At 39.0% G+C, this 13580-nt stretch overlaps 1 protein-coding gene across 1 annotated transcript; it reads left to right on the forward strand.

The window, feature by feature from the left end:
- Positions 1-1432: 1432 nt before the first annotated feature.
- Positions 1433-1701, forward strand: LOC128053548 (mitochondrial import inner membrane translocase subunit Tim10-like). The gene is given in 2 exon segments (XM_052646072.1): positions 1433-1469; positions 1472-1701. Coding segments are annotated over 2 exon segments (267 nt in total).
- The last annotated feature ends 11879 nt before the right edge of the window (positions 1702-13580 follow it).

Here is a 13580-nt window from a genome sequence, read left to right on the forward strand (position 1 = left end):
CTTCCTTTATATGACAGATAAACAGGCATTCCTTGGATTGCACAAAGTTTAAGGATAGTAGTCTAAAGGAAAGTGGCTAGACATTTTGTACAAAATAATGATATTGGATTTGCAGCTAAATGGGTTTGGACTTAGTTGGAAGTTGGCTGGGCAATGAACTGAGTGTGTCTGTCCTTTACAGATGATTTCTCTACAAAAATAGCTGGCGGCAAAGATGTGGTCTTGTTTGAGTTCAGTCTCACATTAGTGAAAGACTCTAGAAAATACAGGGAACTAGTGAAAAAAAGATACGTGTTCTTTGGGGATATCACAACATGTTTACTTCAGCTCTTTCTTTAATCCAGTAAAAGTATTGGCAAAATGTTTGGTATTTGAGGCAAAGTGGTGGGAGTTCAGTCACGATGTAACTAAAGATGGTGGGAAAACCAGTTTGAATAAAATGAGTTTCAATTTGAACCTTTGCCCGTGCCTGGAACTAAAACTAAGTCAACCCACTGTTAAGTATCAAAAATGTTGAGTCATTAGCCTCATTTTTGTTTCATATGTTTCAGAATATTTATATGTATCTGCTTTTCTTTATACTTTTAAAAAATAGACTGGCTTGTGCTTTATGGGGTGCAGTTCTTAGCTTGCCCTACATCTTCCTCAACTTTAAAGGGATAAATATTAAATAAAAATTCTTATCAAAATATACTGATAAATTCAGATGTTTTTATTTGATTCCCAATATACTTCTCAGAACTCTTCTATGATTGTTTATATATATTCTGGAAATAGTTAACTCCAATGAAAGCTGCTTTGGTGGGTTTCATTTTAGAGATCATTGAATAATGGAGGGGTGAAACATACTTAATATGAGTCCTAAAGCCACTGAATAACCACAAATTTTTCAGCACTGCAAAGTAAAGCTTTTCGGTTCATCTAATTCTGTCTTCCTCTTTCCTTTTTCACATGAGACTATTACTTTTCAAACTTTTTGATTTCCCTTTAGATCACCTCAGAGAGGCAAGCTATCTCAGAGAAAATCTGCCCCAATCTGAGATAATGACCACTACAAAAACCCTTATCAGAAATGGGTAGAGAGAACTTAACTGTATGAAAGAGAACCTCAAGGAGGGCAATGATTAGTTCATGTCAAAAGCAGGACTAAAGTTATTAAGTTATATCTCTGGATATGTCAAGCAGCCATCCATTAGGCAATCTGAAGAATCCCTTCTAAGAAGTACTGTTCACTAAAAGGATAACTACATCTTCTGAATATAGAAGGTATAAAGGAATGTAGGGGGTCCGAAGTATTTATTGCTTTTTATAGAAATAGGCTGATTTGGCGGGACTTCCCTCCGGCCGCTCCCCACGTGCTTCCGCCCTGCTCTAGCCACACGCACTGAACTAGGAAGCCCGCAGGAGATCTCTTCCAGGGCGCAGGGCTAAGATGGACCCACTCAGGGACTAGCTGGCCGCAGAGCCAGAGCAGAGATGATGGCCGACATGTACAACAGAATGACCAGTGCCTCCCCCCGGAAGTGCATGCCTCCCCACTACAAGGAAGCAGAGCTGTCCGAGGGCAAGCCCGTGTGCCTGGACCGGTGTGTCTCCAAGGACCTGGGCATCCATGACCGGATGGGCAAGAAGTTGACAGAGTTGTCTATGCAGGATGAGGAGCTGCTGAAGCAGGTGCAGCAGAGTTCTGGGCCTGTGTGAGGTGCCCGACAGTACACCTAAGGTGCAGCCCATCCTTTCCCACTTGTCTAATAAAATGCCCCCGCCCCGCGTTGGGTGTCACCTGTGAAGACTGCCAGGCCTGGGCTCCTTCTGGAGAGTCTCCAGGAGCCTAGAGTATGATGGCACCCTTTCCCAGGCGGGGAAAGGTATTTGTCACGCTGGCCTGTGACTGTGTGTGTGAGTGTATATATATGTTATATATTTAAACAAATTTGTCGACACCAAAAAAAAAAAAGAAAGAAAGAAAGAAATAGGCTCATTTATGGCCAATTTTACTTTAGCAAAGTAAAATACATTGAAATCCCACTTCCCTCTCTGCCACACACATGTACCTTAAAAGAAGAATGAAGTCTTGCCATTTGCAACAACATGGCTGGGCTTAGATAAGTGAAATAAGCCAGACAGAGAAAGACAAACAGCATATGACTTTAATTATATGCAGAATCCAAGAAAAACCAAACAATAAGCACAAAACAGAAAGAGTCATAGACAGAGAAAACAAGCTAGTGGTTGCTAAGCTAGGAGTTGAGGAAGAGCAAAATAGGTTAAGGGGATTAAGAGGTACAAACTTCTAGACATTAATTTATAGATAAAGTTGTTATAGAGATAAAGCATGCTTGACTTTGAGGACTTATAGCTTATTATATAGCCATAAATAACATTTCAAAGAAGTGAGTCTTCCTCAGTTGTACTACTTTATTTTATTTTATTTTTTCAAGTCAATTGACAATTTTATTCATTAATTTTTTCCTCTCAATTTCTTCAAATTGAATAATATTATCTCTATTAATCTGTCTTGAAACTTCCTGAATTTATCCTTTGACATCTTCTTTCTGCCAGTAAGACTTCCTTCTCAATATTTCATTTTAGAGACTATATTTTTCCATTCTAAATATTTTCTTTTAAAAATATTTTCTACTTATTTGTTGAAATTTTCTATATTTAGTTCATTTGTATCAATTACAAATATTGAAAACTGGCAAAACCAATACAATATTATAAAGTAAATAATAATATAATAAATGTTAGAAAAGAAAAAGACAAGGGGAAAAAAAACTGCTTTGAAGTCTTTAATAAACTCATATCTGGGTAGTTTTTCATCTGCTGCTCTTCACTTCCTCAAGAAAAATCTTCCATTTTATTTAGCTTTTTATATGTCAGATGATTTGGGATTTTATCCTGGACACTGGGAACCTTGTATTGTGAATATTCTGAATTATTTTACAATTATTTTACGTTGTTCTGAGGCTAGTTGATGTTTTGTCTAGCAAAATTTAGGTTGGACCAAAAACCAACTATGTCTTTGGTGAGCTCAGATCTCAAATCATACGGCTTTCAGATTTTTTGTTTGTTTCTGCACAAGTACACAATCTTAGGGAACTTATACACAGAATATAGAGTTTTTTCTCTGGTTCTTTTCTTCCCAGAGTTTGATGGTCACTTTCTGATGACCTTTGTTCTCTGAGGCTCCTTCCCTTGGTTCTTATTTCTAGAAATATAGCTGTATTTCTGGTTGGCATTTCAGTCACTCTGTGACCTCAAATAGGAAATACATTCTTATGTATCACTTACTGTACTACTTTAATGAAAAGTAGTAGAGACAAGTCACCAGCTAACAAACTTTCAGATAGTCCTAAGAGTCTAAATTCTTTCATATCTACCCAATTCAGTATCCTAACTTGGAAAGTGTCTAAATGTTTAAGGGTAATGAATAGTACCACCTTTGTACTTTCTAAAATATCTGCAATGACATCTCATGTTTTATTTAGTTTGTTCATTTTCTACAATGAATGCTATATATATATATTCTTATTCCCAATGAGTGATATATACACACACACACACACACACACACACATATATACATATCCCCAACTTCTGGGACAATAGGAAGATTTGTAATCTAATTATATTACATTATATATTAATATGTTGCTGCTGCTGCTGCTGCTAAGTCGCTTCAGTTGTGTCTAACTCTGTGTGACCCCCATAGACGGCAGCCCACCAGGCTCCACCGTCCCTGGGATTCTCCAGGCAAGAACACTGGAGTGGGTTGCCATTTCCTTCTCCAATGCATGAAAGTGAAAAGTGAAAGTGAAGGTGCTTAGTCGTGTCCGACTCTTAGTGACCCCATGGACTGCGGCCCACCAGGCTCCTCCATCCATGGGATTTTCCAGGCAAGAGTACTTGTAATCAAATAATATATATTTATATTATATATATTTTTATATATTTGCTTTGATATATAAATATTTATATATTTATTTATTTATATATTTATTTAAATATATTTATATATTTATTTGATATATAAATTATTTAATATATAAATATTTATATATCAATGCAAATATATAAAAATATATATAATATAAATATATATTATTTGATTACAAATCTTCCTATTGTCCCAGAAGCTGGTAATAAGAATCATCCATATTACAAGCTTTTTGTCTTGTGGCAATAGAGATTTTATTCTGTACATGGGGAACAAGATTTGGCTTGCAATAAACCAAATCCATGGCAGAAAACATTTTCTAACAGAGTCCCATTGTATTCAGAAATCAAGATCACTAATAAAGACTCCAATAGAAACTATTCAACCTCCTGTTCAAATATTTTCTAAATTATTGGTCTCTCTGTGAGAACATTTTCTTTTGGCATAAACAGTGGCCATGAATAGGATGAGTGTTTGAACAGTACAAAAGTACCAGGTTTCTTCCTGTTACCCAAACAGCAATAAACACCAATGGTACAGAACCCACACAGCAGCCTTGGTCACACAATGGGGCTTACACACGAGGGGCCAATTCTCTGATAACATGAATGTCCCAGCTGGGGAGACACCAACAGCCAAAGTTAACAGTCGCAAAAGAGCCATTGAAAAAAAATGGAAGGAGTCCTTTTCCCTCCAAAGTCATCGCAGAATCCCAGAGAGCTACATCTGGGTGTCTGGGAATGAATCCTGTTATTGTATTAAATTGCTGAACACATGCTCTGTTACCCTTCCCCACCCCTGCAACCAGTTCCCAAGGACACTGTCCTAATTTATTTATCTTATCAAGGCCACCTGTCTGTACATGTCAGGGTCAGTGACAGAAGAAAACAAGGAATGAGTCTTTAAAAACCCTCAAGAACCCCTGATTGTCTTTTCCTCCTTTCTTTCCTTCTTCCTTTTTCTTTTCTGGCCATGACATGTGGCTTGCAGGATTTTAATTCCCACACCAAGTATCGAACCTGGGCCCCAACAGTGAAAGTGCCAAGTCCTAAACACTTCAGGACCGCCAGGAAATTCCTAATAACCTCTGATTTTCTTCAAAGTCATTTCAAAGAAGTTAAGTGCAGAAATGATGACCTAATCTTTAAAAAGCATTAAGCACTTAGATATATCTTTAAAAAATATTATGTGTGTATGTGTGTATAAACTCCAGAGATAGCTGTCATGATTTTCTCCACTTTTTCAAATGGGGAACTTAGTCATAAAGAGGTTAAAGGAAAGATTTGTGACTGGGATGTCAGCTCAGATGTGTCTGGTTCCTGATTTTCTTCTGGGAATTAGAAAGATGACAACTAGAACACTGACTTTCACGCTTTATTTTTAGGACTGCAATTCACAAGAAGAAATTACTTTAAACTGAAACCTAGAACACAATTCATGTCCATGCATGTGTGTGTGTGTGGTGTGTTTGTGTAACAAAAGTTTTATGAAATAATAAGCTTTCCTGCAGGCTGAGAACATGAATATTTCTTATTTATTCTCTGTAAAGAGAAAAAATGCTATAATGATCTAGTAAGCTGGTTTCACTTCATGACTCTCAAATAGGTCTTGAGTCAGATTTAAAAAACACTTCACAATGTCTCCATCAAATGGCCTTGTGTGAACACCCCTATTACAGGAATTTGATTTCTTTGTAACTATTTCATTTCTGAACATTTCTATGTGTGGAAGCAGGTCTATGTTTCTGCTATTTCCATGATAGCCTTCTAGATCCTAGGAAAGACTATCAAATCTCTCAAGAGTTCTCTCTTCTCTAAACTGGATACTCTCTCTTTCTTTAATTCCTTGTATGATAGATAGTAGGTCCCCTACATATGAAGAAGTTCCATTCTGAGAGTTTATTTGTAAGTCCAATCTGTTCGTAAATCCAACAAAGTTAGCCTAGGTACTCAACTAACACAATCAGCTATATAGTACTGTACTATAATAGGTTTATAAAACTTTTTTCATGGGGCTTCCATTGTGACTCAACTGGCAAAGAAACCACCCACAATGCAGGAGACCAGGGTTGTTCCCTGGGTTGGGAAGATCCCCTGGAGAAGGGAAAGGCTACCCACTCCAGTATTCTTGCCTGGAGAATTCCATGGACTGTACAGTCCACGGGGTCACAAAGAGTCAGACACAACTGAGCGACTTCAGTACATGCACTTTTCTCACAAATAATATATTAAAAAGCAAACACAAAAAATAAAAAGTGTTTCTTTTTTTATCTCACAGTACAGTACTTTGAAAAATACAGTAGTACATTGCAATAGCTGGCACACACAGGCTGGCATCAAGTGAACAGGCAAGAAGAGTTATTGACTGGAAGAGGGAGTGGGGTGGGAGATGGTAGAGCTGAAGGACTGTCAGCAATAGAAGATGGGGGGCAAGCTGCAATATCACTCACCCCTGACTTTGCTAGTATGGGTTCTGGTTCCTTGCTGAATTCAAATCTATCTACTCTCTTCGAACAAATGATCCAGTGGTGTCTGGGTGCTATGCTGTGCTTAGTCGCTCAGTTGTATCCAACTCTTTGCCACCCTCAGGGACTATAGCCTGCCAGGCTCCTCTGTCCATAAGACTCTCCAGGCAAGAATACTGGAGTGGGCTGTCATGCCCTCTTCCAGGGTATCTTCCCAACCCAGGGATCAAACTCAGGTCTCTCACGTTGCAGGCAGATTCTTTACTGTCTGAGCCACCAGGAAAGCCCTGGGTAACAGCTCTTTTTTTCTCATCATAGATGACACAGTATCATTGGATTGCATTCTGAATGGCTGCTGCAACCTTTATGTACCATTCTACATTTTGGTCCTATGCCTCAAAAACTAACAATGCCTCCTCAAATAAAGAAAATTCCCTTGCCATTTTCTGCACCGTGAATCTCTTTGATTCTTCAGTTGCTTCTTTTTCCTCTAGCCTCTCTTTGTCCCTCCTCTGGGTCTCCCATTCCAACAGGTCCTTATTAGTAAGCTTCCTGGTCGCATCTTTGAAAGTTCGCAACTTGAAGGTTCATGTATAGGAGACTTATCATAATTTCTATTCTTCCCACTCATCTTAGAATACACACCACTTTAAGATACTCCAGCTGTATGATCAGGACTCCAATCTTTTGTTTTAAATATCAAACCTAGCTTTTGCTGTCCAGAGCTATATTTCTATTTCCAGTTTAAAATTATGTTAACTTTTGGTGGTTAGATGTGCACTGTGATGCTTAATGAACTTGCCAGCTACAACCACAAGGTTTACTTGCTATGACAATGAAACTCACTGTAGCCTAATGCCAACCTGATATAGTTATTTTCAATTATAAGTTAAATATTGACAGATTCTGAATATAGAACTTGTGCTACACATGTCAGAATATACAAAGGACAATCACATCTTCACTCCAATCATTACCTTATTTTTGAGATTAAATAATCCCCTTTAGGCTTCCCCATTGCCTCAGTGGTAAAGAATTCGCCTACAATGCAGGAGCCCAGGAGATGCAGGTTCGACCCCTGGGTCAAGAAGGTCTCCTGGAGGAGGGCATGGCAACCCACTACAGTATTCTTGCCTGGAGAATTCCAAGGACAGAAGAACCTCGTGGACCACATTCCATAGGATCACAAAGAGTCAGAGACAGAATTGAGTGACTCAGCACACACACACACACACAATCAGCACACACGCACACACACAATGCACCTTATCTTGGAATGATACATCAAAATGATGCCTGCCATTCATACTATTTTGTAGGTCAGCAATGCATACTTCTTTTTTTTATAAATATGTTTTCAATATGTTTTTGTGACTTAAATTTTCTTTGCTTTTTTCCCTTTAATCAAGATTTTATTACTAAAGCAATTTTATTAGTAATTTTTCTTTTATTTTGACATTGAAACATTGATTTGATAGTTCATCTTAGGGACTGTGCTTTTGTTTATACATGTAGATGGTTAATTCATATATTTTTAATCCAAAAATCTTGAGATTGCTCCCAGTAGAACTTCCCTTTTCTAAAAATAATATTTTTTTTCTGTTTTCCATATGATGCTGTTTTCAACAAGGAAGGAAACACAGATATTCCAAAGATACTGATGAGAACTTCTGTGAAACCCTTTTATTTAAATCACAAAATCTCGGGGTAAAATTGGTGTTTAAAACTTGAAACCATCAGTATTTTTAAGGGATTTTATTTTTTAAGGAATCTAGTTCATGTGAAAGGGGCTTCCCTGTTGGCTCTGCAGTAAAAAATCCACCTGCCAATGCAGGAGACACGGGTTCAATCCCTGGGTTGGGAAGATCTCCTGGAGTAGGAAATGGCAACCCATTTCAGTATTCTTGCCTGGGAAATCCCATGGACAGAGGCGTCTGGTGCGCTACAGTCCATGGGGTTGCAAAAGAGTTGGACACAACTTAGAAACTAAACAACAACAACAGTTCGTGTGAAAAGTAAAATTTTGGATAAGCTCCCCACCAAAATAAAACTGTGGGAAAGTAAAAGCACAATTTATAGCCTCCCCATAAGTGGAACCTCTCTCGAGGAGTTATGAAAAGACTGCGTGGGCTGAGCCTCACCCCCAGCATCTCTCCACCCTCACACCACCACGTTCTCTCCTGCCATAAAGCAACTCAGATTGCCAGTGGGAGTGATATCATGAGACTGACAACTCTAAATTTGCGGTATTTTGTTTATTAAGAAAAAAAAAAAACAAAGATTTCCCAAATTTTCTTGGCACCCATTTTACAGTTGATGGCAGCACCCAAGTGTGTCATGACATTGCATTGGCAAATTGGGACATGCTGGGTCAGACAGTTATCCAAAGTTCCATTTTGAGGGTCATTTGTGTACTAGCCACCAATGACAAACTACTCTGCATTCAATTGTTAGACCCAGGGTTGGTCCTGCCTTTAAACGCCAAGGTCCTATCCCTTAGAGACACCTTCCTCTGGCCTCCACCCTCCCTGTGAGGTGAAGGAAACGTGTTTTCCCAGGTCTCACTCCTAAACGAGACCATGCTCCAATTACTTCAGCTCAGTTCAGTTCAGCTCAGTCACTCAGTTGTGTCTAACACTTTGCAGCCCCACGAACTGCAGCACGCTAGGCTTCCCTGTCCATCACCAACTGCCGCAATCTACTCAGACTCATGTCCATTGAGTTGGTGATGCCATCCAACCACCTCATCTGTCGTCCCCTTTTCCCACCTTCAATCTTTCCCAGCATCAGGGTCTTTTCAAATGAGTCAGTTCTTCTCATCAGGTGGCCAAAATATTGGAGTTTCAGCTTCAACATCAGTTCTTCCAATGAATATTCAAGACTGATTTCCTTTAGGATCGACTGGTTGGATCTCCTTGCAGTCCTAGGGACTCTCAAGAATCTTCTCCAACACCACAGTTCAAAAGCATCAATTCTTCGGCACTCAGCTTTCTTTATAGTCCAACTCTCACATCCATACATGGCTACTGGAAAAACCATAGCCTTGACTAGACAGACCTTTGTTGGCAAAGTAATGTCTCTGATTTTTAATATGCTGTCTAAGTTGGTCATAACTTTTCTTCCAAGGAGCAAGCGTCTTTTAATTTCGTAGCCGCAGTCACCACCTGTAGTGATTTTGGAGCCCAGAAAAATTAAGTCAGCCACTGTTTCCATTGTTTCCCCATCTATTTGCTTTGGAGTGATGGGACCAGATGCCATGATCTTCGTTTTCTGAATGTTGAGCTTTAAGCCAACTTTTTCACTCTCCTCTTTCACTTTCATCAAGAGGCTCTTTAGTTCTTCTTTGCTTCTTGCCATAAGGGTAGTGTCATCTGCGTATCTGAGGTTATCGATATTCCAATTACTTGGGAACAGGAATCCCTACCCTAATGACTTGACCCCACTCCCAGGGATGGTCTAGTCTCTCTCAGGTCTGTCTTCCATAGTATGGAAGCCCTTCTGAAAATGCTGGCTCTTATGGCCAAAGGAAGTCAAGGAGTGACTGCAGAGTAAAGAGAAGGAGGAAGAATATTGGACAGAGTTTGAATGTGCTCTTATAGAGGATGAGGAAACCAACTGAGACTGAGACGACAAGGGGAGGTAGTCAGGCTGGGATGGTACCTATATTTCTATGGTTGCTTTACTCCTGAGCTGCCAGGAATTCACCAATACTGATTTCTGCTCTCAGGAAGTTTTCAGTCTGGTCAGAAAGAGGAACACATAAATCAATCACGTTAGCCCTATGAAGTGAATACTACACTTAGGATTCTTTGAGATACCAGAAGAGAGTCCCTTCAGCCAGTCTGGCATGAAGATGTAGGGACTGACTGGGGAGGATGAATCTTGAATGACGAATAAGGTAAATTAGAAAACAGGGAATTGAGGTGAGGGGACAATGGGATTGCAGAGGGTTTGAGAAAGAACACAACTAGGAAAGGCACTGAGACATGAAACAGGAAGCTTTCTTACCCTGCAAGGCTGAGCTAAAGGCCCTCCATCTCTGCTCTCATATCAAAGTTATGTGTTTCCCACACATCTGGGAAAGAGTAGCACCTGAGAACATGCGTGTTTAATTGACAGTCATGGTGTAGGAGAGGGATCTACAATTTCCTCATGTTCTTGAAGCAAAAGTCCTAGGTGGAAAGAGTAACATGAAGAAGGGGAGAGGTCTCGGCACATCCTGGCAAAAGTTGTTTCCAACACCTTAGAGATTAACCTTATTTTAGAAGTGAGAGCTTTAAACGTGAGACTGACATGACTGGATTTCATTTTAGTAAGCAGTGAGAAGGATTGTTCGAAAAGCACTCAAGACACAAATGACCAGTCAGTGGGCAATTGTTATAGTCCAGGGGAGAAATAACAAGAGCTTGCCTACATTGAAATCTCAACATATACATGGCCATATCCCTTGCTTGCCATGCAGTAGATTCTGAATAATTCATTGTCAAATGAATGAAGTCAGTAACACTAAGAATGGAGAGAGGAGGATATATTTAGAAAATATGGACATCATAGGGATCAAATACAGGATTGACAGGGTAGGTGGTCAAGGATACCTTCAGGATGTCATATTGAGTCTTAGACAGGTGATGCCAATGACCATGAAGGGATGTCTTCTGAGAGTGAGATGATGAAACAAGTCTGGGACAAGTTCGGGTCTAGCTGCTTGAGGATCACCCAGTAGAGATAACTCGGACAGTAAATATAAAACTTAAAAAAAATGGTTACGAATGATATTTTGTATCAGAATGTCTGGACATTTTGTTAAAGCACAGATTCCTAAGTCTCATTCCCAGATAGTCTAATTCACGAAATATAGGATGAAGTCTGAGAATCTCCATTTTGACTATACCTCCCAGGAGATACTAGTGCAGGCTATTAACACTTTATTTTTCTTGAGGAGTTTTTTTATTTTTGTTCTGCTTTGTTTTTTAGAGTTTTGCTTACTGGTTAGAGATCTAGTTTGGGAACCAATGACATAAAGATAATAACAACAAGCACTGACTACTTGCAACGTGACAAACTGTTCTAAGCACTTTACTATGGTAACACATACAAACTTCACACCCCTATCAAGTAGGTATTATTCTCTGCATTTTGCAGATTGAAAAACTGAGCCTCAGATAGTGTGAGAGATGAGATTTGAACTTAGGTAGCCTAAGTTCTGGAGAAGGAAATGGCAACCCACTCCAGTGTTCTTGCCTGCAGAATCCCAGGGACGGGGGAGCCTGGTGGGCTGCCGTCTATGGGGTCGCACAGAGTTGGACACGACTGAAGTGACTTAGCAGCAGCAGCAGCAGCCTAAGTTCATGGCCAGAGTGTGTGTTCTTAACCATTACACTAGTCTAGCCTTCAGATTACTATCATATTTGTTGAGACTAATTAATAGTGACAAAGGGAATGAGGTTACTTAAGAAGGTTGCTGCTGCTGCTGCTGCTAAGTTGCTTCAGTCGTGTCCGACTCTTAGCGATCCCATGGACTGCAGCCCACCAGGCTCCTTCGTCCATGGGATTTTCCAGGCAGGAGTACTGGAGTGGCGTGCCATTGCCTTCTCCGACTTAAGAAGGTTATATGGGCTAAATATTGAATCCTGGAGAATCATGAATATGAGTGGCAGATGAAGGTAAAGGATTAGAAGAGGTTGAAAAATATTTAAACCCATACTGGCTTTTTAAAGGAGTACTAGATTTCCTAACACCGAGAACAATTGCAAGAAGCTCTTAATAAAAGTTTTCGGTAATAGTATTGATGATGAAAAGTTGTGTCCTCAGGTACTACTTCATTAAGTCATCATCCAATGTGATACTGTGATGTTTCTTCATGTATTTTCAACTACACTGGATTTTTTACATTGCTAAACATGGGAGAAATAATATAGAGACAAGACAATCTACATTCTAAAAAATATATTTTATAAGTAAATGCTAAGTAATGGATATCAATATGAATAACTGCTTTTATTGCTATTGAGTCTTCTACTTCTAATGAAAATAAGCATCAGAATGGAGATTTAACTTCTGGTCTTTTTTGCACAACTCATCCTCAATGTTTCAACTTGATCTCAAACTTGAAAATGAAAATGGTCTTCTTAATATTTGCAAATGCTTGGAACTTACTAATTCTTGGTGTCCACAAGCCTCACACAGCCAGAAGGACACATTGTTAACCCCTTTGAATTTCCTTTCATTTGTTACTGAGCACAGTCTTACAGTGCCTTCAGGATTTTGTTGATTTATATGTTAGGAGATATATTTAGCCTTTAGAACCATTTTCTGGCAATAACCCTAGTCAATCATTGAAATAAATTTTGAAGACTGTGAAATCACTTGTTCTAATTGCGTATTCCTTAGTTTTCTAAACTGTTCTTGTTTGAAAAAATTTTCTTTCACCTTCTGGGTTCATATGAATCCTTAGGTATGCTAAAAGTTTGAAGAAGCAATCAATTTATTTTCCATTATCCTGTCTCTCCTCAGTCACAGGATAGCCTGGACTCATTTGTTTAGTGTTACAAGAATCCCTTTTGCCTAGAGGGAGGTCCATCCCAAAAGGATATCCCTTATTACAACTTTGCTAGACACTTTTAAACAAAGAAACAAGAAGATTCTTAGAGTAAGCATCTGTGTCAGACCTCAAGATAGCAAAGCACAACATTTGTATAAAAGCCTGTTATAGTGTCTGCTTTTGTCTTAGTGACTTATCTCCATCTGCCTTTGCTAGAGGACAGACAAGTGATGGATAGGTGTTTTGACACAGTGCACATATGGAGGCTGGAAAGATAGGTGAATGCTTTTAAACCACATTTTGAATATGACCTGCCACTAAATAAAGAGATTTGGAGTAGGAGAAAAAAAATGTAGAAATGATATTAACACAATGAGGAGCAAGACCCTCGTTTCATCATAAAGATGAATGTAGATCTGCAGCAATTTGCAAATAACACATAATTAGGGATAGTTTTTGTAATGCAAAAATAAGCCCTCTAATTATATCTAGAACTGATTGCAGATAATGATAGTGATCCACTAGGAATACATTAAGAGACGGAGATCACTTTTTTTCCCCTCTCATTCAAGCATTGAGATTTTCTGCCTTGACCTGTAGAAACAGCATTAATGGGAGACACTGAAGAGAGACTG

The sequence above is a fragment of the Budorcas taxicolor genome, chromosome 9, assembly GCF_023091745.1.
Source record: "Budorcas taxicolor isolate Tak-1 chromosome 9, Takin1.1, whole genome shotgun sequence".
Taxonomy (NCBI): Eukaryota; Metazoa; Chordata; class Mammalia; order Artiodactyla; family Bovidae; genus Budorcas; species Budorcas taxicolor.